The sequence below is a fragment of the Oncorhynchus nerka genome, linkage group LG17 (genome assembly GCF_034236695.1).
Source record: "Oncorhynchus nerka isolate Pitt River linkage group LG17, Oner_Uvic_2.0, whole genome shotgun sequence".
Classification (NCBI taxonomy): Eukaryota; Metazoa; Chordata; class Actinopteri; order Salmoniformes; family Salmonidae; genus Oncorhynchus; species Oncorhynchus nerka.
Genome location: NC_088412.1, coordinates 19,921,401 through 19,947,328, shown reverse-complemented (window position 1 = coordinate 19,947,328; position 25,928 = coordinate 19,921,401). Strand labels below are relative to the sequence as shown.

Sequence of the window (25,928 nt, the reverse complement as noted above, 5' to 3'; positions counted from 1 at the left end):
CACTACACTGGTGAATATGGCTGTTTGCTGGCCTTGAACACTTCACATATGAAGGGCATCATATGAGATCATGTGAATAATAGAAGATGTCTTGGATCTTTTATAAGGGACGTGTGAAGACGTGTCTAAAGCTCAAATGATCCTTTTCTCCCTCCCAACAGTAGATGGCGCTTTTCCTTTACACTCTTGTTGTCACGGGTGTGCGTACTGGTAGTGGAGTCAGGTGCAGGAGAGCAGAAGGTTGTGAACAGGCGCACACTTTATTGAGGCAGGAGCAAACAGCAGACGTAGGCAATTGCGTCAAAACCTCCAGCAACAATGGCAAAAGTGCAAAGCGCTCAAACAGTCACAAAAGCTATAGTTTACCAAATAACATACTTCGTGAAATATACACGGATATTGGACAACCAGCCTGGCGCGTCACATAACACACGTAACACGAAACAACTTCACACAAAGACATGGAGGGGAACAGAGGAATAAATACATGCAGTGTGATTGGGGAATGAAAACCAGGTGTGCAGGGAACAAGACAAAACAAATGGAACAATGGAGAAATGGAGCGGCGATGGCTAGAAAGCCGGTGACGTCAACCGCCGAACTCCGCCCGAACAAGGAGAGGAGCCGACTTTGGCGGAAGTCGTGACACTTGTACAGTACTTGAACGCTAAGTACTCAGTTTAATCATCTCATAGTGGTGAACTGTACTCAGTTTATTCATCTCACAGCGGGTGAACTGTACTCAGTTTAATCATCTCATAGTGGGTGAACTGTACTCCGTGTACTCAGTTTATTAATCTCATAATGGGTGAACTGTACTCAGTTTATTCATCTCACAGTGGGTGAACTGTACTCCCTTTATTCATCTCACAGTGGGTGAACTGTACTCAGTTTATTCATCTCACAGTGGGTGAACTGTACTCAGTTTATTCATCTCATAGTGGGTGAACTGTACTCAGTTTATTCATCTCATAGTGGGTGAACTGTACTCCGTGTACTCAGTTCAACCACTATGTGTAGCTATGTTCCCTTTCATTTAAAGCTGCAAAAGCATATCTGATGTACTCCAGTTACTGTATGTTTTATTGGTACAGTAGTTGTGTAGATACAGTACTGTTCATGTTCCAGTGTATGGAGTTACACTGTAGTAGTAGGCGACGCATAAACTCTGCCCGGGAGTTCACTGCCTAGGCTTGTGTTTTGATAGTGTTTAGAAGTGAATTATGTTTTTGTGTGTGATATCCTTTAATATCACCGAAAGGGTTTGGCCTACTTGCTGTAACATCACTGTACTATGCTGTAGGTCAACACATACAGTAATGCCCCCCAGACATGATATATGGTTTTTACTGAGGGAATATGTGGTGTTGAGATAACTATAATCAGTGATATAATACATGTTTCACCAACTGCTAGTGTGGTTGTGTCATGGAACATGCCCATATCTCTGGTCTACATGGGTAAGGCTGAGCCAGACGCTCTAACAGATTTGGGACGTGGGCACTCCTATAACAGCTGCTTTGGAAAACCCGATGCCGCATGCCAATTTAACATTTCTTGATTCCCAGTTAAACCGTGTTTAAACTAATTAAAATGGAACTGAGAAGGACCAGCCCCCCTAGACGATCCCGCAGGTGAAGAAGCCAGATGGGGAGGTCCTGGGCTTGCGTGGTTATTCGTGGTCTGCAGTTGTGAGGCTGGTTGGACGTACTGCCAAATTATCTAATGCGACGTTGGAGGCTTATGGTAGAGAAATTAACATTAAATTCTCTGGCAACAGCTCTGGTGGACATTCCTGCAGTCAGCATGCCAAGTGCACACTCCGTCAAAACTTGGGACGTCTTTAGCATTGGGTTTTGTGACAAAATTGCACATTTTAAAGTGGCCTTTTAGAGTCCCAGTACAAGGTGCACCTGAATAATGATCATGCTGTTTAATCAGCTTCTTGATATGCCACACCTGTCAGGTGGATGGAAAATGTTGGCAAATGAGAAATGCTCACTAATAGGGATGTAAACAAATATGTGCACAAAATGTTGGACATTTCTAGGAAATGTTACGTGTTGCATTTATGTTTTTGTTCAGTGTAGTAAAGTAAAGTACAGATACCCCAAAACACTACTTAAGTAGTACTTTAAAGTATTTTTACTTAAGTACTTTACACCACTACACACACACACACACACACACACACACACACACACACACACACACACACACACACACACACACACACACACACACACACACACACACACACACACGGGATTAAATGACAATTACAAAATTCCATAAAGACCAATGTATCAAAATAAAATATAATATATTTTTGCAAAGTATTGTATTTAATTAAAAAACATGTTTTTTGTACCTTAACATATAAAAAATAAATTTGCAAGTAGCCGGCTGAACAACAACAACATTATTGGAGACAGGAGAAGAGGGAGAGGAGAAAGAGAGGAGATGGGGGAGAAGGGTGGAGGGGAGGAAAGAAGGGGGAGAGAAGGGGGAAGGGGAGGGGAGGAGAGGAGAACAGGGGGAGAAGAGAGGAGAGGAGAAGGGGAGAAGAGGAGGGAGGGGGGAGGAAAGGAGAAGGTGGGGGAGAGGAAAAGGAGAAGGTGAGGGGAGGGGAGGGGAGGAAAAGGGGAGGGGACGAAAGGAGAAGGGGGAGAGGAGAAGGGGGGAGGAGAGGAGAAAGGGAAGAGGAGAAGTGGGGAGTGGAGAGCAGCAGTGGTGTTGAGAGATTTACAGCTCCCAGATGTGGTCAGGAAGAGTGTGTGTGTGTGTTCGTGTGTGTGCGTTTGTGTCCTGGGCGCTGGCTGGATGGTTGACATGCGGTCCCCTGGCTCTGAAGCCCTCCATTAAGTGTAGTCAGTCACACAGATAACACACACACACACACACACACACACACACACACACACACTACAACAGCATCATACCTACAGTTCTTACTAACTCTATCAGACTGCCTATTCAGACTGACTCTGTCATTGAGCCAGTTGGCTCTGTATTTTCCTATTGAGTTTCTTCTAGTGTTCCTAGGTTATAGTGATATAGCAGATAGTGTGGACTATAGCAGCCCAGTGGAGTTCTTCAGACTACTCTCCAAGTGGGGTTCACATCAGAGGACAAATGGACAGCTGTGTGTGACTGTGACGACACTGGGCTGGCCAAAAGGAAGTGGCACTGCACGGTGGCCGCACACCATATGTCTCCATACCCCTCTAGGAGATCTGTCTCCATACCCCTCTAGGAGATCTGTCTCCATACCCCTCTAGGAGATCTGTCTCACTACCCCTCTAGGAGATCTGTCTCCATACCCCTCTAGGAGATCTGTCTCACTACCCCTCCAAGAGATCTGTCTCACTACCCCTCCAGGAGATCTGTCTCACTACCCCTCTAGGAGATCTGTCTCACTACCCCTCTAGGAGATCTGTCTCACTACCCCTCTAGGAGATCTGTCTCACTACCCCTCCAGGAGATCTGTCTCACTACCCCTCCAGGAGATCTGTCTCACTACCCCTCCAGGAGTTCTGTCTCACTACCCCTCCAGGAGTTCTGTCTCACTACCCCTCCAGGAGATCTGTCTCCAGGAGGTCTGTCTCCGTACCCCTCTAGGAGATCTGTCTCCGTACCCCTCTAGGAGATCTGTCTCCATACCCCTCCAGGAGATCTGTCTCCATACCCCTCCAGAAGATCTGTCTCCATACCCCTCCAGGAGATCTGTCTCCATACCCCTCCAGGAGATCTGTCTCCATACCCCTCCAGGAGATCTGTCTCCATACCCCTCCAGGAGATCTGTCTCCATACCCCTCCAGGAGATATGCCCCAGAACATGCATGCACCAGTTTTCACGCAAAAGTTGGCATTTATAAAAACTGAACTTGATGTGAGAATGTGCTTATCTTCCTGCAAACTCTGGAAATGCTTTCTTCACACAGTGTCTTGTGGTTGAAGTATTGCATTGCAACAATGAGACAGTAGCCTAGTACCCTTGTGCATGAATATATGATGACACTCTTATTCATACCAAAAAACTGGTATATAAATATAATAAGATGCAATCATTTGCCATTAGTGAGAAGAGCAAAAATCTATTGATTTTATCTTTGTGTTCTAAAATAATTATAAATTGGCATCCAGTTCCTATTGTTTGTTATTTCCATGACCATTACAGAATAAATTCCTCACCTTTTCTGACTGGGATGGTTTAATTCCCACGAAATAGCCTATAGGCCTACAACAAGTTAGGAAAGGCCACCATTCATCCCATCTCTCAAGAAATTGGACCTACTTCACAGTAGTAAATAAATAAGCTATTTGAAGTATTTTGCTCTATGCGATGCGATCCAAAGCGCAGTTTAACGGTGGAACAGACTGTTCACCTTTTCCATTGACGTTTTTAGGCTGGTCTACATCTGAATACTGTAATGCCAAATTTCTCAAGTAGACAATATTTAATTCATAAACATAATGCATAATGAATATACCTGTCATAACTATTACAGACTAAATTCCTCACCTTTTCTGGCCATGATGAGTTCATATTCCCGAATTAGCCATTCAACAAATGACCTTGCACATCCCATTTACTTGGGCTTATTTGATAAATGTTTTTACTCTATACATCCAAAGGGAGAGCAGGTGAGCAGGCTACCACTGTAAGTAGGACTACTGTAAAACAATCAAGTAGACAATGTTTCAGAATAGAAATTGAAATGCAAAACATTATTGAATTCAAACGATCTGTTTACAGGTCCACAACTATTTGCAATTGTTTTTGTCTTTCAGAAACGGTCAGATAAAGCAAATGTCACTGCAAAAGAAAACATTCTGCCGACACCTCCAAAGACATTTCATCCTTTAGCCATACTGTGTTGGCCTGATTCCAATACTTCCAAAGACATTTCATCAAGTTCACCATTGATATTTCCTTTAGCCATACTGTGTTGGCCTGATTCCAACACCTCCAAGGACATTTCATCAAGTTCACCATTGATATTTCCTTTAGCCATACTGTGTTGGCCTGATTCCAATACTTCCAAAGACATTTCATCAAGTTCACCATTGATATTTCCTTTAGCCATACTGTGTTGGCCTGATTCCAATACTTCCAAAGACATTTGATCAAGTTCACCATTGATATTTCCTTTAGCCATACTGTGTTGGCCTGATTCCAATACTTCCAAAGACATTTGATCAAGTTCACCATTGATATTTCCTTTAGCCATACTGTGTTGGCCTGATTCCAATACTTCCAAAGACATTTCATCAAGTTCACCATTGATATTTCCTTTAGCCATACTGTGTTGGCCTGATTCCAATACTTCCAAAGACATTTCATCAAGTTCACCATTGATATTTCCTTTAGCCATACTGTGTTGGCCTGATTCCAATACTTCCAAAGACATTTCATCAAGTTCACCATTGATATTTCCTTTAGCCATACTGTGTTGGCCTGATTCCAATACTTCCAAAGTATACAGCAAATAAGGGCGTTAATTGTCACCATGAAAGGTGAATGATGGGTGTTTTTCCGGCGGAGTTATAATGCTCGTTCACACGCGCACATTTTTACGACTGGTCTGATTTATAACAGGAAACCTGTTTGTATGGCTGCGCCAGGTTTATAAATCTCAATATTTTTTGTGCAGATGTTTAGTGTAAAATGTACGCAATGGTTATAAATGAGGACCCTGCAGTCTGAGGTATCCAGAAGCCCTCCCCCACAACCAACCATTCCCTTAAAAAGATACCAGTTGTTATCTGAACCTATTCCAAATAAATCCCACATAATGACATAGTCCGTGTGGTATTCACCATAGTTTTTTGGGGGTTTGTTGTACAAAGAACACTTGTTCTGCTGATTGTATACATTTCCCCTCTTTTAACACTAACATGTATTAGAATCTGTTCAATTAGAAGAAAAAATATATATTCCTTCCCTCTTTTTTCGAACTCGGGCAAGTCTGATAAATAGTTATTTCCGATGATTGTGCAATACTCAACAGAATGTGTGAGAAACTGCTAGCTATGATGACACACTGCTCTGTATACACTGTGTATCAATGAGAGTAGTTGGTTTACTTTTCTCTGTCATAAAGATACAAACTCAACTGACATGAGAATGGTTCTCAATTATACTCCCCAAAGACAGATTTATATTCACAGAGCTTAGTCCTGGAGAAAAAGTAAATGTTTTGAAATACTTCTTTGGTCCCAAATAGAGGAAGGCCTATTGCTGATTGCAGTGTACAGTTATCTCTCTCTCTCTCTCTCTGTCTCTCTCTCTCTCTCTGTCTCTCTCTGTCTCTCTCTGTCTCTCTCTGTCTCTCTCTCCTTCTCTCTCTGTCTCTCTCTGTCTCTCTCATATGTTTACATTGCCAAATCAAGTGAAATAAACAAACAACATGTTTGATTTGTTTTCAAATTCTTTGTGGGTCTGTGTGATTTGTGAGAAATATGTGTCTCTAATATGGTCATACATTTGGCAGGAGGTTAGGAAGTGCTTCTCAGTTTCCACCTCATTTTGTGGGCAGTGTGCACATAGCCTGTCTTCTCTTGAGAGCCTGGACTGCCTAATGGTGGCCTTTCCCAATAGCAAGGCTATGCTCACTGAGTCTGTACATAGTTAAGGATTTCCTTAAGTTTGGGTCAGTCACAGTGGTCAGGTATTCTGCCACTGTGAACTCTCTGTTTAGGGCCAGATAGCATTCCAATTTGCTCTGTTTTTGGTTGATTCCTTCCAGTGTGTCAAATAGTTATCTTTTTGTTTTCTCATAATTTGGTTGGGTCTAATTGAGTTGCTGTCCTGGGTTTCTGTGGGGTCTGTTTGTGAACTGAGTCCCAGAACCAGCAGGCTGAGGGGACTCTTCTCAAGGTTAATCTCTCTGTAGTTGAGGGCTTTGTTCTGGAATGCGTGGAACGTTTCCACTTCACAATAGCATTACTTACAATTGACTGGAGCAGCTCTAGCAGGGCAGAAATGTGACAAACTGACTTATTAGAATCCTATGACGGTGCCACATTGAAAGTCACTGAGCTCTTCCGTACAGGCCATTCTACTGCCAATGTTTGTCCATGTGTGCTCGATTTTATACACCTGTCAGCAACGGGTGTGGCTGAAGTAGCCGAATCCACATATTTGAAGGGGTGTCCACATACTTTTGTCTTACTGAGATTCATTGTCAGGGCCTAAGTCTGACTGCTGTAGCCCCTCCTTGGTTGGGGACAGAAGCACCAGATCATCTGCAAACTGTAGACATTTGAATTCAGAGTCCAGTAGGGTGAGGCCGGGCGCTGCAGACTGTTCTAGTGCCTTCGCCAATTCAGTGTATTAGGTACACCACCCGTTCACAAAAATGGTTATCTCCTACAGACAGTGAGTCACATGGTTTGCTATATAAAGCAGGCAGACAGGGATCGAGGCATTCAGTTACTGTTCGATTGAACGTTAGAATGGGCAAAACGAGTAACCTACGCGACTTTGAGCGTGGTATGATTGTCGTGTGTCAGGCTCGTTGGTTCCCTTATCTCAGAAACGGCCAACCTCCTGGGCTTTTCACATAAGACAGTGTCTAGGGTTTACCGAGAATGGTGCGACAATCAAAAAACATCCTGTCAGCGGCAGTCCTGTGGGCGAAAACAGTCACTTTGTCACGGATGGACTATTGCAGCAGACGACCACACCGGGTTCTACTTCTATTAGCTAAAAACAAGAAGAAGAGGCTCCAATGGGAAATTGGACAATTAAAGAGTGGAAAAATATTGCCTGGACCAACGAATCCCAGTTCCTATTGCACCATGCTGATGCCAGAGTCAGGATTTGGTCCATGGCCCCATCCTGCCTGGTGTCAATAATACAGAATGGTGGCGGTAGTGTAATGGTATGGGGGTCACTTGATACCAACTGAGCACACGTTAGGTCCCTTGATACCAACTGAGCACATGTTAGGTCCCTTGATACCAACTGAACAACGTTTCCAAGCCCTGAAGAATTCAGGCTGTTCTGGAGGCGAAGGTGGTTCCGACCCGGTACGAGATGGGTGTACCTAATAAACTGACTACTGAGTGTATATGTTGAAGAGGATGGGGCTCAAACTGAATCCCTGTCCCACTCCACTGCCCTAATGGAAAATAAATCTGTGTTTATTGCCAATTTTAACTGCACACCTATTGTTTGTGTACATTGATTTTATAATGTCATATCATACCCACATGCCAAATTGAGTCAAATGCTTTTTGAAATCAACAAAGCATGAGAAGGCTTTGCTTTTGTATTAGTTTGTTTGTTGGTCTATAAGAGTGTTCAGGGTGTATAGATGGTCTGTTTCGGAAGAAGCCCATTTGTCATTTGCACAGGACATTGTTTTCACTGAGGAAATGAGTCTGCTGTTGATGATGCTGCAGAGGACTTTTCCAAGATTGCTGTTGACGTAGATTCCACGGTAATTATTGGGGTCAAATTTATCTCCACTTCTGTAGATTGGGCGACCAGACCAGACATTGGTTCAAAATATTGGAGAAGATGCCAGAGTTTAAGCATAGCCTCTCTCTTTATCTCTCTTTCTCTCTTGCTCTCTTTCTCTCTTTCTGTTCCAAGGCAGCAGGTTATTTTCCCATCTCTGACCACCCCCCCCCCCCCGCCAGACCTGGAAAATACTGCATGGGCCACCTGCAGACCTCTCCTAATTAGCCCCCCTGCTTACAAGATGCTGGCCACAGATAAACAATAAAACAGAGGAGAGAGAGAGAATTTATATTTATTTATCTTCTCTTTTGTACTTTTGTAACCATTTGCACATAATATGACATTTGAACTTTTGTGAGTAGAGAGAGAGGGGGGGGGGGGTGGAGAGAGAGAGAATGTGCACAAAGTGAGGTGGAATCTGAGCTCCACTTCCTAACCTCCCGCCAAATGTATGACCATATTAGAGACCCATATTTTGATAAACTCCCATATCTATTGGTTGAAATACCACAGTGTGCAAATACAGCAGCAAGATTTGTGACGTGTTGCCACAAGAAAAGGACAACAGGTTTCCCCTTGTGTACTTGAACTGTTTGCACGTCGTTACAACACTGTATATAGACATAATATGACATTTGAAGTGTCTCTATTATTTTGGAACTTGTGTGAGTGTAATATCTACTGTTCACTTTTGATTGTTTATTTCACTTTTGTTTATCCATTTCACTTGCTTTGGCAATGTAAACATATGTTTCCCATGCCAGTAAAGCCCCTTGAATTGAATTGAGAACGAGAGAGAGAGAGCAAGACAGAGAGAGTGTGTGTTGGCTGTTGTTGCACTGATAGTCATTTCTCTGTTGTGCTACTCACTCTGTTGTGAATTTCTGTTGAATGTCTGTACTTTATTGTGGCCTCCATGTGGCCCTAAACTGTAATATTTGTCTTGGTGAACCTAGTATAACTTTTTAGGTAAAAAACAGAAGTGTAAAACAAATGTTCCCTCACACAGAATCCCCCACTGTGAGTGTCTGTGCGCTATGTTCCCTCACACAGAATCCCCCACTGTGCGTGTCTGTGCGCTATGTTCCCTCACACAGAATCCCCCACTGTGAGTGTCTGTGCGCTATGTTAGGCCAGTGGAGTTATGAGGGTCTGTCCCAGTAAGCCAGTAAATCAGAGTTTCATTTTTTATAATGTTTCTCAGAGCTAGTCCACTCCTGCATAAAAAGCCACGCTATAGTATTTATTTTTGCTCGTAATAAATCGTCTCTGAACATGTTTTATGGAGTTTCATGCGGGATATAGGCTTAACAGTGAAAATCGCCAAACAAATCCTCCTAATATTTCCACTTAGCTATCCAGCGTCAAGATGACAAAGTACCCTGTCAGCGTGATGCTGAATTAGTCCTAGCACACACTTGATGAGGTAAGATAGATCCACTGTCTCCCAGTCTTCAGAGAGAAAGAAGGGCTAGTCTGTTGCTGCCTGGCCTTTCCGCACAGACAAAAAAGAAAAGAACAAGTTGTGCCCCTGTTTCTTGAAATGCTGCCAATTTGAGAAAGAGAGCAAGAGAGAAAATCATAAGGCTGGTAGTAAAACAGTCACATACTGGTTCATCTTCCTGGTCATACTGGCCCAGCCAGCCGCCAAAGAGGGAGACAGAAGTTCATCGCATTACCAACTCTGCAGTTTTATGTGGCCACAGCCCTCACTCAGTCCCCACTCACCCACATGTATTACTTATATTTGAAATGCTTTATGGGACTGCATCTTAACACGCTGGAGTTATTTTAGGAACAATGTGTATGTAAATGAAAATAAGTAGCAGGGTAGTGAGACAACAAAACATTCCAACAAGCCCAACTATAAGTGTTTGGCTGTAGCTGACGAAAAGGAATTCCCTCAAGTCATTTCAGATTTTGTTTGATTTGATACAGTGATAACATTCATGTTAAGTGTCAGGATCCCTGAAATGAATGATAACTGAAGGCCATGCTTCTCCAACACCCTTTAGGTGAGTGTCTCAAGATAGATTAAATACATGTGATTTATCTCCCCAGTTGTCACCACAGAGCCAATACTATAGACTAGAGAGATTATTGGATATTGAACAAACTCCTAACAACTAGAATATAAAGGTTAGCAACCAACAGACGTTTTATTTATTTAATGAGGTATAGTACACCAGGCCAGACCAAGGCAATAAAAGGTCCCTCCGTTAAGTTTTAATTAAAGAGTACATTTGCTTGGGGCTGACACTGGCCGGGCAGCATTAATGAAAGCCCTGTGAGTGTTGTCGTTAAAGCCCAGTGTTTACTCCCAGTGGTGGCGGCTTGGGGTTTATGGACAGGGATCTTTACTGGAGGAATGCCTCTTTATATTCCCTCACCGCAGATTGGAAATCTCAGCTAAGTGGTCACAGCTAAGCAGTAAATAAAATCAGACTGGGGAAAAAAAGATTCTCACTTACGGGACATAAATAGTACTGCGTAAAACTCTTGCTAACATCAACAGTATTGCATCTCATATGTTTGAGTAAATACAGGGGCTATAACATACAAGAGCACCATGTGGAAGGTTAGGAGATTAATATTTATTCATCTGTTGTGTGTGTTTATTGTATGCGGGAGTGTGTAGTGTGTGTGTATGTTTGAGTCTACTGTGCACAATCAAACAGATTGTAGTGTCCCCACACACAGGCTCTGTTTGTGTGGTGAGAGCCTATATGGTGCTGTGCAGTGCAGATCTGAGCACCATATCAAGATATGAATCCTGTATTCCTCCAGGCTGAGAGCTTGACCTCCGCCACAACAGCAACTCATAGATTTACTATGCAGTGAGATGTTAAACTAACAGATCGTCCAGGCCCACTTTTGTCAGCAAGACACTGTTCTTTTTCCCTGATACAGCCCGTCCCTACTGCGACAAATCTAACTGAAACTGTATTTAAAAAAAGAGAGAGATGGAAAATAATAATTAACTCAGGAAATTGACGTTTTGTTTTTCAATATGCCAGGAGAGTGTCATGTTTGCTCCTCTTTTGTTTTGAGGAGGAAAAGATCTGCAAAATTACTGTTGTGTTTGTTGTGATTACCCTCGAGAACTATTAACAATCACACACTCACTGAACTATACTGATGACAATTAGTGTTTTGATTTATGGCTATTATAATAACTTTTAAGCACTTGTCTGCTTTTTTGGAAAGTAAATTAAGTAACATTAGTTTGAGTGTTAGTGTAGAAAAGCTGCAATGAAAAGGTGACCTGGGATTGAATGTAAAAATTACACTGAACCAATATACTTACACAAATCATTCTGTCAGTATTATTATGAGAGTTTAGCATCAGTGTCTAGGGGGATATGTCATGCAGTCTACCCACTCTCTCTGCCATACAATGGACTCGATGCCTGGAACTAAAAGTTTATATGTTGTAGAGAAAGCCATACTAAGTCTATTTTATCAAGCAATATTTCAAACGTACGTGGAGTTAACAGTTGTAGTCAGACGTTTACATACACCTTAGCCAAATACATTTAAAGTAAGTTTTTCACAATTCTTGACATTTAAACCTAGTAAAAACTCCCTGTTTTAGGTCAGTTAGGATCACCACTTTATTTTAAGAATGTGAAATGTCAGAATAATAGCAGAGAAAATTATTTCTTTCAGCTTTTATTTCTTTCATCACATTCCCAGTGGGTCAGAAGTTTACATACACTCAATTAGTATTTGGTAGCATTGCCTTTAAATTGTTTATCTTGGGTCAAACATTTTGGGAAGCCTTCCACAAGCTTCCCACAATAAGTTGGGTGAATTTTGGTGAATCATGATATAATTTTATGGAATTTGCAAAGCTGTTTAAAGGCACAGTCAACTTAGTGTATGTGTAACGGCGTTCTTGTGGAGAAGGAGAGTCAGACCAAAAGGCAGTGTGATGATGATTCATGATATTTTAATGAAGGAAAAAACTATACATGAAGAAACTACAAAATAATGAAATGAGAAAACCGAAACAGCCCTATCTGGTGCAAACACAAAGACAGGAACAATCACCCACGAAATACTCAAAGAATATGGCTGCCTAAATATGGTTCCCAGTCAGAGACAACGATAATCACCTGACTCTGATTGAGAACCGCCTCAGGCAGCCATAGACTATGCTAGACACCCCACAAAAACCCCATGACAAAAACGCACCACAATAACCCATGTCACACCCTGGCCTGACCAAATAAATGAAGACAAACATACATTACATCAACCAGGGCGTGACAGAACCCCCCTAAGGTGCGGACTCCCGGACGCACATCAAAACAATAGGGAGGGTCCGGGTGGGCCTCTGTCCATGGTGGCGGCTCCGGCTCGGGACGTGGACCCCACTCCATCAATGTCCTAGTTCCTCCCCCTCGCGTCCTAGGATAGTCCACCCTCGCCGCCGACCATGGCCTAGTAGTCCTCACCCAGAACCCCTCTGGACTGAGGGGCAGCTCGGGACTGAGGGGCAGCTCGGGACTGAGGGGAAGCTCGGCACTGAGGGGAAGCTCGGCACTGAGGGGAAGCTCGGCACTGAGGGGAAGCTCAGCACTGAGGGGAAGCTCAGCACTGAGAGGAAGCCCAGCACTGAGAGGAAGCCCACCACTGAGAGGAAGCTCAGGCAGGTAGTTGGATCCGGCAAATCCTGGCTGGCTGAAGGGTCTGGAAGAGTCTGGTTGACTGGCGGATCTGGAAGAGTCTGGTTGACTGGCAGATCTGGAAGAGTCTGGTTGACTGGCAGATCTGGAAGAGTCTGGTTGACTGGCAGATCTGGAAGAGTCTGGCTGACTGGCGGATCTAGCTGCTCTGGCTGCTCCATGCAGACTGGCAGCTCTGGCTGCTCCATGCAGACTGGCAGCTCTGGCTGCTCTATGCAGACTGGCAGCTCCATGCAGACTGGCAGCTCTGGCTGCTCTATGCAGACTGGCAGCTCTATGCAGACTGGCAGCTCTGGCTGCTCCATGCAAACTGGCAGCTCTGGCTGCTCCATGCAAACTGGCAGCTCTGGCTGCTCCATGCAAACTGGCAGCTCCATGCAGACTGACAGCTCAGGCTGCTCCATGCAGACTGACAGCTCAGGCTGCTCCATGCAGACTGACAGCTCAGGCTGCTCCATGCAGGCTGGCAGCTCTGGCTGCACTGAACAGGCAGGAGACTCCAGCAGCGCTGTAGAGGAGGAAGGCTCTGGCAGCGCTGAACAGGCGGGAGACTCCAGCAGCACAGGAGAGGAGGAAGGCTCTGGCTGCGCTAAACAGGCGGGAGACTCCAGCAGCGCTGTAGAGGAGGAAGGCTCTGGCTGCGCTGAACAGGCGGGAGGCTCCGGCAGTGCTGTAGAGGAGGAAGGCTCTGGCTGCGCTAAACAGGCGGGAGACTCCAGCAGCGCTGTAGAGGAGGAAGGCTCTGGCTGCGCTGAACAGGCGGGAGGCTCCGGCAGCGCTGTAGAGGAGGAAGGCTCTGGCTGCGCTAAACAGGCGGGAGACTCCGGCAGCGCTGTAGAGGAGGAAGGCTCTGGCTGCGCTGAACAGGCGGGAGACTCCGGCAGCGCTGGAGAGGAGGAAGGCTCTGATAACGCTAGACAGGCGAGGCGCACTGTAGGCCTGGTGCGTGGTGCTGGCACTGGTGGTACTGTACCGAGGACACGCACAGGAAGCCTGGTGCGGGGAGCTGCCACCGGAGGACTGGTGTGTGGAGGTGGCACAGGATGGACCGGACCGTGAAGGCGTACTGGAGAGCCTGAGAGCAGGACTGGCACAGGACGTGCAAGGCTAGGGAGGTGCACAGGAGGCCTGGTGCGTGAGGCTGGCACAATCTTCACCAGCCGACTAACACACACCTCAGGACGAGTATGGAGCGCTAACCCAGGTGCCATCAAATCCCGACTTGCTCCATCGGGCGAATATCTTGCATACTACGCCAAATCAACTGCTTTCTCTCTTCACTCTCCTCCAATTCTATTAACATCTCCTCGAGTGTCTCTTCATCTCCCATCTGTTCACTCTCCTCCATTCTGTCCAATAATTCCTCGACCCTCTCAGACTCAGCCCTCAGCTTCGCCGATAGCTCCGATAACATCCATGGCTCCTTACGGTAAACAGGGGGAGTTGGCTCAGGTCTGAACCCTGACTCTGCCACACTCTCCCTGAACCTCCCCCCAAGACATTTTTGGGGCTGACTCTCGGTCTTCCGTCCGCGCCGCCATGCTTGCGTCGCCAACTCCATTCTCCGATAACCTGCTTCGCACTGCTCTAGCGAATTCCAGGCGGGCTCCAGCACTCTCTCTGGGTCGACCGCCCACCTGTCTATTTCCTCCCAAGTCGTATACTCCAAACTTCGTAGCTCCTGCTGCCGCTGCCTGTCACCACGCTGCTTGGTCCTGGTGTGGTGGGTGATTCTGTAACGGCTTTCTTGTGGAGAAGGAGAGTCGGACCAAAATGCAGCGTGATGATGATTCGTGATATTTTAATGAAGGAAAAAACTATACATGAAGAAACTACAAAATAATGAAATGAGAAAACCGAAACAGCCCTATCTGGTGCAAACACAAAGACAGGAACAATCACCCACGAAATACTCAAAGAATATGGCTGCCTAAATATGGTTCCCAATCAGAGAAAACGATAATCACCTGACTCTGATTGAGAACCGCCTCAGGCAGCCATAGACTATGCTAGACACCCCACAAAAACCCCATGACAAAAACGCACCACAATAACCCATGTCACACCCTGGCCTGACCAAATAAATGAAGACAAACATACATTACTTCGACCAGGGCGTGACAGTATGTAAACTTCTGACCCACTGGAATTGTGATACAGTGAAATAATCTGTCTGTAAACAATTGTTGGAAAAATGACTTGTGTCATGCACAAAGTAGATGTCCTAACCGACTTGCCAAAACTATAGTTTGTTAACAATACATTTGTGGAGTGGTTGAAAAACAAGATTTAATGACTCCAACCTAAGTATATGTAAACTTCCGACTTCAACTGTATATTTGTGGGGGCGGGACTTTATGCAAATGATCATCAGATCATGCCTTTTTACCAGTCAGTGTTGTATGCGTGAAGTCCTGTGTCTTACAGTAGTTGCTTCGAACCATCAGAGCAGGCTCTGTAGAAATCTCTTTAAAGCTCAGACACACCGGCAGGATTGTCAAACATCAATCTCTTTTGTGTTCACACAGCAAAGACCTTGGAAGTCTTCGGCTTCAGAGCCTTGTTAATATACTCCAAACCTGAAGGTGGCAGTAGGGTTGTTGGCAATGCATATCTGTGTGTATTGGTTATTGTCTAGGTTCCAAGCTATCTGCACTAATGTTTCTATTTTGTAGAAAGCCCTTGTTGATACTAGCCAGATGGCTTCAGCTAGATAACTACCTAGCAAGATGACAAAGAAACTATTTAATTCACTCTCAATCCCATACTGCCAGCTCATAGCCAAATGTTTAGCTAGCTAGTTAACATTAGCATATTCCTAGCTAGCACAACATATCATGAATTTGGCAGCTAACACAAGCAGCTGTTTCATGGAAACTAGCTAATCATTTGTGATTGAATTATGTCAGTACTAGTATTTAATGTTGTGTGTATTGCGTCTGTGCACTTAGCTAGCCACCATCCCTACAGTCTACATTGCAACAGAAGTGTGTCTGGTTTCTCTGTGCATGTACTAGAGAAAATGCCCCATTTATCCCTTTTTTTTGGTTCATGCTCTCTGATTGGCTCAAAGTCAAGTTGTTGGACACTGATGAGCATTGCGATTCTACAAGTAGAATTGGTAGGTTGGTTGCTAACAGTTCTGGAGCAGCAGGTACCACTTTTGTTCTAGCAGGAGGAGGAACGGCCTCCCACTGTGATAAGTACTTATCGGCAGTGAGATTCTCGGTGTGTTCCATGCTTTAGGTCACAAAGCTGGAGTTCTGAGAAGAGAGTAATAGACTAGTACAGATCCACTCCTCTCTTTCAGAGGTTTGTCTCTCTCGCATGCAGCTCGACCTATTTGAAACACCTGTATAAATACTACTCCATCCCCTTCACTGTGTCTCTCCTTCTCCACTGGGCTTGGTTTCCACTCCCAGTAATGAAAACAGTGGCACACAGGAGCATCTGACTGGAGCTGTTTATGCACTGGCCGTAGCGGTGCTGGCCTGGTGCTGGGGCTGCCTGGGGATCAGTTTCAAGTGGCCCAGCCCTGGCATTGATGTGGGCCAGGGGGGTTTATTCAGGTGTGGCAACGTCGCCGCTGATGTCTCCCGTGCGCTGCAGCCAGGTGCCTGGGCTCCATTAGAAGGCCCAGTGTTCAGGCTAGGGGCTGAATAAGGAGTCTGTTGACGGAGCTCGTCTGTGGGGCCCTGTGGTTTCTCTCTCACACACACAGAGACGCTGGACCAGGGCGGATACCCGCTGGAACCCCAGAGAGGGCAGCCCGGCCCTGCCCTGACCACAAGGGGTGTGTGTGTGTGTGTGTGTGCGTGCGTGTGTGTGTGTGTGTGCGTGCGCGCGCATCAGTCACAACCTTGCTAAGAGCAAGGCCCACCTGGCTGAATAAAGGGGAGTTTTTCTTTTCTTAAATACTTTGCAACAAGTGTAACATTGAAACGTCTAGAAACGTAACAACATACTGAATACGATACTAGGCTAATAATGTGTAAAGCATTCACAAGCTCTCTCTTTGAAGATTTGAAACCTTTGGAATGCCAAGAGAGCCCTTAGATTGAGGCCAGTGTTCTAGTTATGCAGCCCTCCCAGTCTGATTAGTGTATGGAACCATTCACAGGGTTTGGGGGATAGTCTTGACTTGATTCAGAATTACGCCTACAGATGTAGGATGTTAATTTGAGCCAGTTTGCTACAGTAAGAAGATAATAATAATAATCCTGCAGCAACAGGAAATGTGAATTATTATGTGTAAAGCTAAGGAGGCTCGGTTAAGGCTGATATTGCCACCATGGTGCATTTGTAAGAATGCAGGAATGATGGTTGGAGACAAGGTTTCCAGTTCAGAGTATTTATTAACTACCTAAAAAGCCACAGCACAAGGACAAGGTAAGTTTGTGATACAAGTTATGATTTGAGGTTGTAGTTCTGGGGAATACAACACATTAGTCTATAAAGAAAGCAAAGTGTCATAACTAATAGAATGTAAAAAGTTATAAGAAACAGGAACAAAGGACATCAGTATAACGGTGGTGTGCAGAACATAATCTCGGAACGGATGGGCTATTGCAGCGACCATAACAGGTTCCGCTCCTATCATTTAAAAACAAGAACAAGTGGCTCCAGTGGGCATGTGATCACCAACACTGGACATTGAGGAGTGGAAAAATGCACCTGGTGCGCCATGACCCGTCCTGCCTGGTGTCAACGGTAAAGGCTGGTGGTGGTGGTGTATTGGCGTGGGGAATGTTTTCATGGCAAACGTTAGGACCTTGATACCAATTGAGCAACGTTTGAACACCATACCTTTTAGAATCCATGCCCTGAAGAATTCAGGCTGTTCTGGAGGAAAAAGGGGGTCCAACCCAGTAATAGATGGGTATACCTAATAAACTGGCCACTGAGATATATATATATATATATCTTGTATGTATGTGTGTATATGTGTATACGTATGTGTGTGTATATATGTATATATATGTGTGTGCATATATATATATATACAATTCTTGCAACCAATATAATTATTTATATATATATATATATATGGGGGATAATTTACATTTTAAAACTCTAAGTGTTGAATGCTGCGTCGTATTGTGAATCAGTTCATAAACCATTGAACTGAAAATCTCCTCCCAAATATTTTGCAAATCTGTCTGGCGCAGCTGTCAATTTTTTGGTCCTTAAATTAAACTGATACACTTTTTTATTTAGCACAATTTATCACAATATATATATTCCCTATATATATATATATATATATATATATATATATATATATATATATATATATATATATATTGGGGATACAACCATCACAGCTCTGCAGATTTTGCTGCGAAGAGACAGAATCATTAGACCACTTCTTTTGGTTCTTCCCATATGTAACTTGTTTTTGGTCACAGGTTCAGGAATGGTTGAAAAATTGCAACATTTAGTTGGAGCTAACTCTGCAAATAGCACTGCTAGGTGATTTGAAAAGTCATAGTCAATCGATCAATAATATAATAATACTCTTAGCAAAAGTGTTTATCTTTAATTTACAATCTGTAGAAACTATGAGAGGTTCAGATCTTTTGTTGAACAGCACAGTGGAAAAATAGCAAGAAATCAAAACTGGATGTTCTTCAGAGATAGATGGGAGGGGTTGAGGGTAGCTGAAGGCTGGGACTAAAAGCAAACAAAGATATACTGTCCATAAAATAAATACAGTATGTATAAGCTGGAAGTGGAAGCCTAAGTATTGTTGTCCATTAGTTTATTCCAGTTAAGGGATGGGTGGTAGGGTTAGGGTAAAATATTAAATAATACAAATAATAATATATATATATATATTTACAAATAAAAAATATATAGGGGATTGGAAATGATGCAGACAATTACATTGATAGAAGCCACAATCTATCTGGAATATTAAAGCTTATCTACCCCTAAACAATTAATTTTTTTAAACATGCAGCACAGCAGCATCCGAGTTAGTGTCTCACACCCAGACATCCTTTACTGAGCATCCTTACACTGAGCTAATCTATAGTCACACCCACTTGTATGATATACTTCACCATTGCACAATTAATACTTTTAACACTTTGCATTTAATATTAACATTTGCATATACTGCAAAATGTTTCTGTTTTTTTTACTTTAAATAGTTGTTTTATCACACAAAAAATGAAATGTATTGTTTTGACATTTATATTCTCTTTAGTTGATAGTGGTGTATGCTATAGTGACATACCGATCTCACACTTTGACTGCCATTGGGACCAGATGTTTTAAAAGAGGGGTAAAGGCTATAGATCACTGAGCGGAACTTTGGCCTTGTACATTACTCCCCTCGCCCACAGTCCGACAGAATTAGGGTTGCAAAATTTGGGTAACTTTCCCCAAATTACCAGGTTTTCCAAAAATCCCGGTTGGAAGATCCCTGGAAATGGCAAGGAATAAGCAGAAATTTCAGGACTCCTCGTACCAGGATTTCTGGAAAATCTGGGAATTTGGGGAAGGTGACAGGAATTTTGCAACCCTGCACAGAAGTAGTGTAGTTTCCACTGCTCCTAATGGAAGCCATACAAACAGCCTAGCCTAATGAAAGGCCTCCCAGGGGCTGGGGCTGGAAGTGGGACTAATAACCTACTAAATAAGTCTCTCAGAGTGCTGAAAAGCAGCCTCTTTTCTCCCACAAGTGTATATGTGCTGTAAAGTTTTCTCCAGTGTCCTACTGTAACTTTACCACCTCTTTTTATCCTTTATTGAACAACTCTGTCGTCTGTCGGGAACTTTGGGAGGAAGCCGAATCTGAAATATCTTTTGATGGATAAAAGTCAAGTCTTAGTTTACTTCACAGGGCTTTTGAATTTATTGGTTTAAGAGGCAAATGGGAATACATTATCGTAATGGACATAGTGGTAAAATGATCATGTACTGCTTATGAATGTGTTATGTATGGGTTATGAATGTGTTATGTATGGGTTATGGATGTGTTATATATGGGTTATGAATGTGTTGTTATGTATGGGTTATGAATGGGTTATGTATGGGTTATGAATGTGTTATGTATGGGTTATGTATGGGTTATGGATGTGTTATGTATGGGTTATGAATGTGTTATGTATGGGTTATGAATGTGTTATGTATGGGTTATGTATGTGTTATGTATGGGTTATGAATGTGTTATGTATGGGTTATGGATGTGTTATGTATGGGTTATGAATGTGTTATGTATGGGTTATGAATGTGTTATGTATGGGTTATGTATGGGTTATGGATGTGTTATGTATGGGTTATGAATGTGTTATGTATGGGTTATGAATGTGTTATGTATGGGTTATGAATGTGTTATGTATGGGTTATTAATGTGTTATGTATGGGTTATGAATGTGTTATGTATGGGTTATGTATGGGTTATGGATGTGTTATGTATGGGTTATGAATGTGTTATGTATGGGTTATGAATGTGTTATGTATGGGTTATTAATGTGTTATTATCAGAGGTGGTTACCTGGCACCTGGATTTGTGCAGTGCACTGAGTCAGGGGCTGAGACAGACAGACACACACACACACACACACACACACACACACACACACACATACATACATACATACATACATACATACATACATACATACATACATACATACATACATACATACATACATACATACATACATACATGGGAACAGAATGTTATGGCTGCCATAGAGGCCCAGGAAGTGTCCAGCCTATCATTATTTTTCCTGTTAAATCTTCTGACTGACGGAGTGAGGGCAGAGGCCTCTGATAGCTGTGGGGTACACAGTGAGGCAACTTTATAGACCAGGGGTGTATTCATTAGTCGCCGTTGCAAAACATTTGGTCTGAAACCATTTACAGTTTACTCTAGGAACCAAATGGAAGCAAACATAATTAAATGGTGATAACCCTATCTGAATTTGTTCAATAGAAACCCTAGTTTTTGTTGCAAAACATTTTCCATTTGGAGTAAACGGTTTCGCAACAGACCAAACCTTTTGCAACGGTCTGTAACTAATGAATACACCCCAGACCCAGGGTACAACCGGGTGGAAAGGTTTCTAGGCACATAAGGGTTTAGCTCGGCTAACTCACAGGAGTAAGTGAGTCAGATATGATTGAATTATAAAATGTTTTTGGTTTGACTGATGTATCGATTTTCATTGTATATTGTGCAAAACTTGTCTCATGAAATACATTATATTTTCCTGGTCGTCATGTGAGAACTTGGCATTTCTAGAGTTTCTTTAGGAAGGGGTGCTCTATGAGTCATGAGGGTGGAGGATGGAAAGAACCATCGGACACTAGACAGCCTGGTGACATAAGCATGAGGGCATACTCACCAGCCGGCCTATTGTCTCTCTTTTAGTACTCAGAAAGGTACATCACCTCTCTATACACTGGGACACAAGACGATTTACTTAAATACAATTGAAATTATTCATGGTAGCAAAACTATTTTGGCTGCTACTATCTCCCCTGAGAGAAATGACCGTTCCGCTAAACAGAAACCTCAAAAACAAACATTGGAGTGAAAAAGGCCAAACGTCAGCAGTAACTTACTATGAAATGGGGGAAGGGAACAGTTAGACCAGGAGAAATCTCTTCAGTCACCAGCAGGCTGTGCTATAGCTGCATCTTCTCTCACTGCACTGAACTCCCTTCAAACTCATACTGAGTTACACAATATAATCATTTAAGATATGGTTTTATTTTTGTCTTTTGAACAGCATGGATTCATTAATTCAATCGTACTGCTGCCATATTTACAGTGTGAAGAAAAGGAAATAGTTAAGCAGCCGAGGGTTGAGTGAAAGTGGAAATGTCATTGTCAAGTGTTTTCCAGGGTTTGTAAGGGTGTGCCTGCCCAACTCGGTCAAGCCCTCTCCCTGACCACTGCACGGAATTCATTATTATACGTCTACATCTCTTTTCCATTAGTGTTGTGCAGAGAAAAATAACACAAAATCCTTTAATGTCAAAATAATTTTTTTAATATATATTTTTTAAATCAAAAACATATATTTTTAGTTTCTGTCCAAAAGGATTCACTTTTTGTGTCAGAAATTAAAGGACTGTTTTCCAACTGTGAACAGCATCTGTTCTATAGAAGTGTATAAAGATGGCACTAACTACAGGCCACTGTTCTTTTGGAATAGGTATTTTAGAACAGACTTTGATCATCGGTTGTCTTTCCAGCCCTTATACCCAGTCAGTGTGTGATGAGATTAGCCCGTTCATACTGGGCAGTGATACAGGGCAGTGATACAGGCCAGTGATACAGCCCAGTGATACAGGGCAGTGATACAGCCCAGTGATACAGGCCAGTGATACAGGGCAGTGATACAGCCCAGTGATACAGGGCAGTGATACAGCCCAGTGATACAGCCCAGTGATACAGGCCAGTGATACAGCCCAGTGATACAGCCCAGTGACACAGCCCAGTGACACAGGCCAGTGATACAGCCCAGTGATACAGCCCAGTGATACAGGCCAGTGATACAGCCCAGTGATACAGCCCAGTGATACAGGCCAGTGATACAGCCCAGTGACACAGCCCAGTGACACAGCCCAGTGATACAGGCCAGTGATACAGCTCAGTGATACAGCCCAGTGATACAGGCCAGTGATACAGGCCAGTGATACAGCCCAGTGATACAGGCCAGTGATACAGCCCAGTGATACAGCCCAGTGATACAGGCCAGTGACACAGCCCAGTGACACAGCCCAGTGATACAGGCCAGTGATACAGCCCAGTGATACAGGCCAGTGATACAGGCCAGCCCCAGTGTATTAGGATGTTCTCTCCACTGCAGGTTTATCTCCAGCCTCACTCTCTCTCTCTGGCAGCCCCCTGTCACATTGGCCTGGCCCCCGTACAACATTGTCAGTTTCAGGAAATGCACTCACGCTGTTGGGAAGTGAGGTATCTGCCGCTGGCCAGGACTGTTTTTCTGCTCCTTACGGGAAGCAGGCGGACGTGGGGCTGTGGAGCTGTAGGCCAGAGCAACTCTGTTTTCATTTCATGCAGAAACAGAGGCTTGCTTTCCCACACACACGCACACACACGCGCACACGCACGCACACATACATACATTTGTTTTACTATCTTTGTGGGGACCAGACAAAATCCTATGTTCCCTAACCCCTAACCCTTCACCTAACCGTAACCCCTATTTCAATTTTCCTTGTTTTAATAACCTTGTGAGGACTTCTGGTCCCCACAAGGATAGTAAAATCAAACACACACACACACACACACCCCAGCCCTCACACTCCCTTTCTATAATTGGCTCTGGAAAAAATATTTGTTTTACTTCGTTGTTTTGTTTTTAATTGCTGTATATTGGTGTATATTGTTGTTGCTAAGTCTCCATTTTGGCATGCAGTCAACAGTCTCTTTTCCCCCCTTTCACATGACGAATCACATAAACACGGAAAGTAACCTCACATGATTTGTTGTAGCATTGCAGAGCAGAAGTGCGTGCAAAAAAATGACAATAACAGAGCCTGGTGTTTTGGTCTGGGCCAGGCAGCAGGGCATGAGTGTGATGCATGAGCAGAGGGATAGGGTTAGGCTGGGCTGAGGAGAGGAGAGAAGCAGCCTGGGGCCTGAGCTCTGCCTAAGCCCAAAGAGGATATTGTAGTACACAGACACAGATTCCTCTGGCTCTCTCTGTCTAGAGAGACGTTCACAGCAGAGACACACTGCACGGCATACAGCACCCCTGGTCATGCATTGTACCCCTACACACCACAATATTTACTCAGTGTAGACTTTATGGTTCAGTGTAGAATTACAAAACATTGCTGAAGAAAATCACAGGTAATGTACAGTAGCATATGAACCGAGAGTATAAAAACAGCAGTTTAGCATTTTTCATCATGAGTCTTGTTCTGGAGTGGTCACTAGCTGGCAAAGCCACAATAACTCATAAACCTAACCCTAAATTTAACCCTAACATTAACCACACTGCTAACCCTAATGTCTAACCTTAATCTAATATTTTTGTTTTTATACATTTTTACAATTGAGCCAATTTTAACTTTGCAGCTGGCCCATCTAGCGGAAATCGCTCAGTTCTGCCTCCAGGACAAGACTCATCCCAATAAACATCAACCTGCATGAAACCTAGAAGAACTCTTCGGTTGGAGACAGTTTACTCTGTGAAAGTCTTTGGATAGGGAACTGAAGAGAGGGTGGCCAAAGAAAACGTCTGAGTGAGGAGAGAGGAGGGCGGAACGAATTCACCTAGTGTTTGAGAGTTGGAGAGGGAGGTGGAGGACGGAGCAGGCTATGTTTGTGTAACCAGACTCATCTCCCGTGGTTGTCAAGAGCATTAAGATGAGCTGTTTGTGAAGAGACAGTGTTTGGCAGAGTGGGGTTGACACTTTTTGGACAGAGGCTGGGGGTGTATCCCAAATGGCACCCTATTCCCTATATAGTGCACTACTTTTGACTGGAGACATATTGTTCCTGGTCAAATGTAGTTCACTACATAGAAAATAGGTTGCCATTTGTGACGGATACTCTGCCTTTCAGGACTAAAATCTACCCATAGACCTCCAACATTGGGAGAAAGAGAGTCCACAGTGTCTTAGGGTGAGACCAAACACTACACATATACCTCCAACACTGGGAGAAAGAGAGAGTCCACAGAGTCTTAGGGTGAGACCAAACACTACACATAGACCTCCAACACTGGGAGAAAGAGAGAGTCCACAGAGTCTCATTGTGAGACCAAACACTACACATAGACCTCCAACACTGGGAGAAAGAGAGAGTCCACAGTGTCTTAGGGTGAGACCAAACACTACACATAGACCTCCAACACTGGGAGAAAGAGAGAGTCCACAGAGTTTCATTGTGAGACCAAACACTACACATAGACCTCCAACACTGGGAGAAAGAGAGAGTCCACAGTGTCTTGGGGTGAGACCAAACACTACACATAGACCTCCAACACTGGGAGAAAGAGAGAGTCCACAGAGTCTCATTGTGAGACCAAACACTACACATAGACCTCCAACACTGGGAGAAAGAGAGTCCACAGAGTCTCAGGGTGAGACCAAACACTACACATAGACCTCCAACACTGGGAGAAAGAGAGAGTCCACAGAGTCTTAGGGTGAGACCAAACACTACACATATACCTCCAACACTGGGAGAAAGAGAGAGTCCACAGAGTCTTAGGGTGAGACCAAACACTACACATAGACATAGACCTTAGAACATTGGCAGAAGACCCAACACTGTATATATACTAACTAGGCTCTGGACAATATGAGAAAACAAAGCCCTTTTCCAGATTCCAAATTCTACGCATAAACACACTGGACTATGTGGGAAAATGTGAATCAAGGTTGAATAAACTATTTGCTTTGGGATGAGCCCAAGAATCCAAAATGTTCCTATTTGTTCTTTATTCCCAGTAGCTATATAACAGCCGTTTGGACCTGAAAGTAGACATGGTTATTTCCTGATATGTTGTTAGCTGATATGATTGTGTGATTGTGTTTCCATCCTCTAAGTACCACTGACTTTATTTGGTTGGTTTTGGGTTGTGCTATGAAATTTGACCTGAACTAACTGGTGTTCTCATTGAAATAAAACATTTTGAGTTGCGAAATAAATTAAAACATACGTTTAAAGTTGACATTAGGGGAAAACCCACAAAGTACATTCATTTTTATTTATTTTTTATTTTAATAATTTCAAATGACATATTTACAAATAAACCCATGAC

The 25,928-nt window shown here is 43.5% G+C and overlaps 1 protein-coding gene across 1 annotated transcript in view; it reads left to right on the top strand.

The window, feature by feature from the left end:
- LOC115144870 (potassium voltage-gated channel subfamily KQT member 1-like) overlaps positions 1–16,827 on the top strand; it is a 55,312-nt gene extending 38,485 nt beyond the window's left edge. The window contains exons 14-15 of the mRNA XM_029685968.2: positions 14,663–14,882; positions 16,587–16,827. Coding sequence (XP_029541828.2) covers positions 14,663–14,882; positions 16,587–16,827 — 461 coding nt within the window. The remainder of the gene's footprint in view (positions 1–14,662; positions 14,883–16,586) is intronic.
- Positions 16,828–25,928: the final 9,101 nt, after the last annotated feature.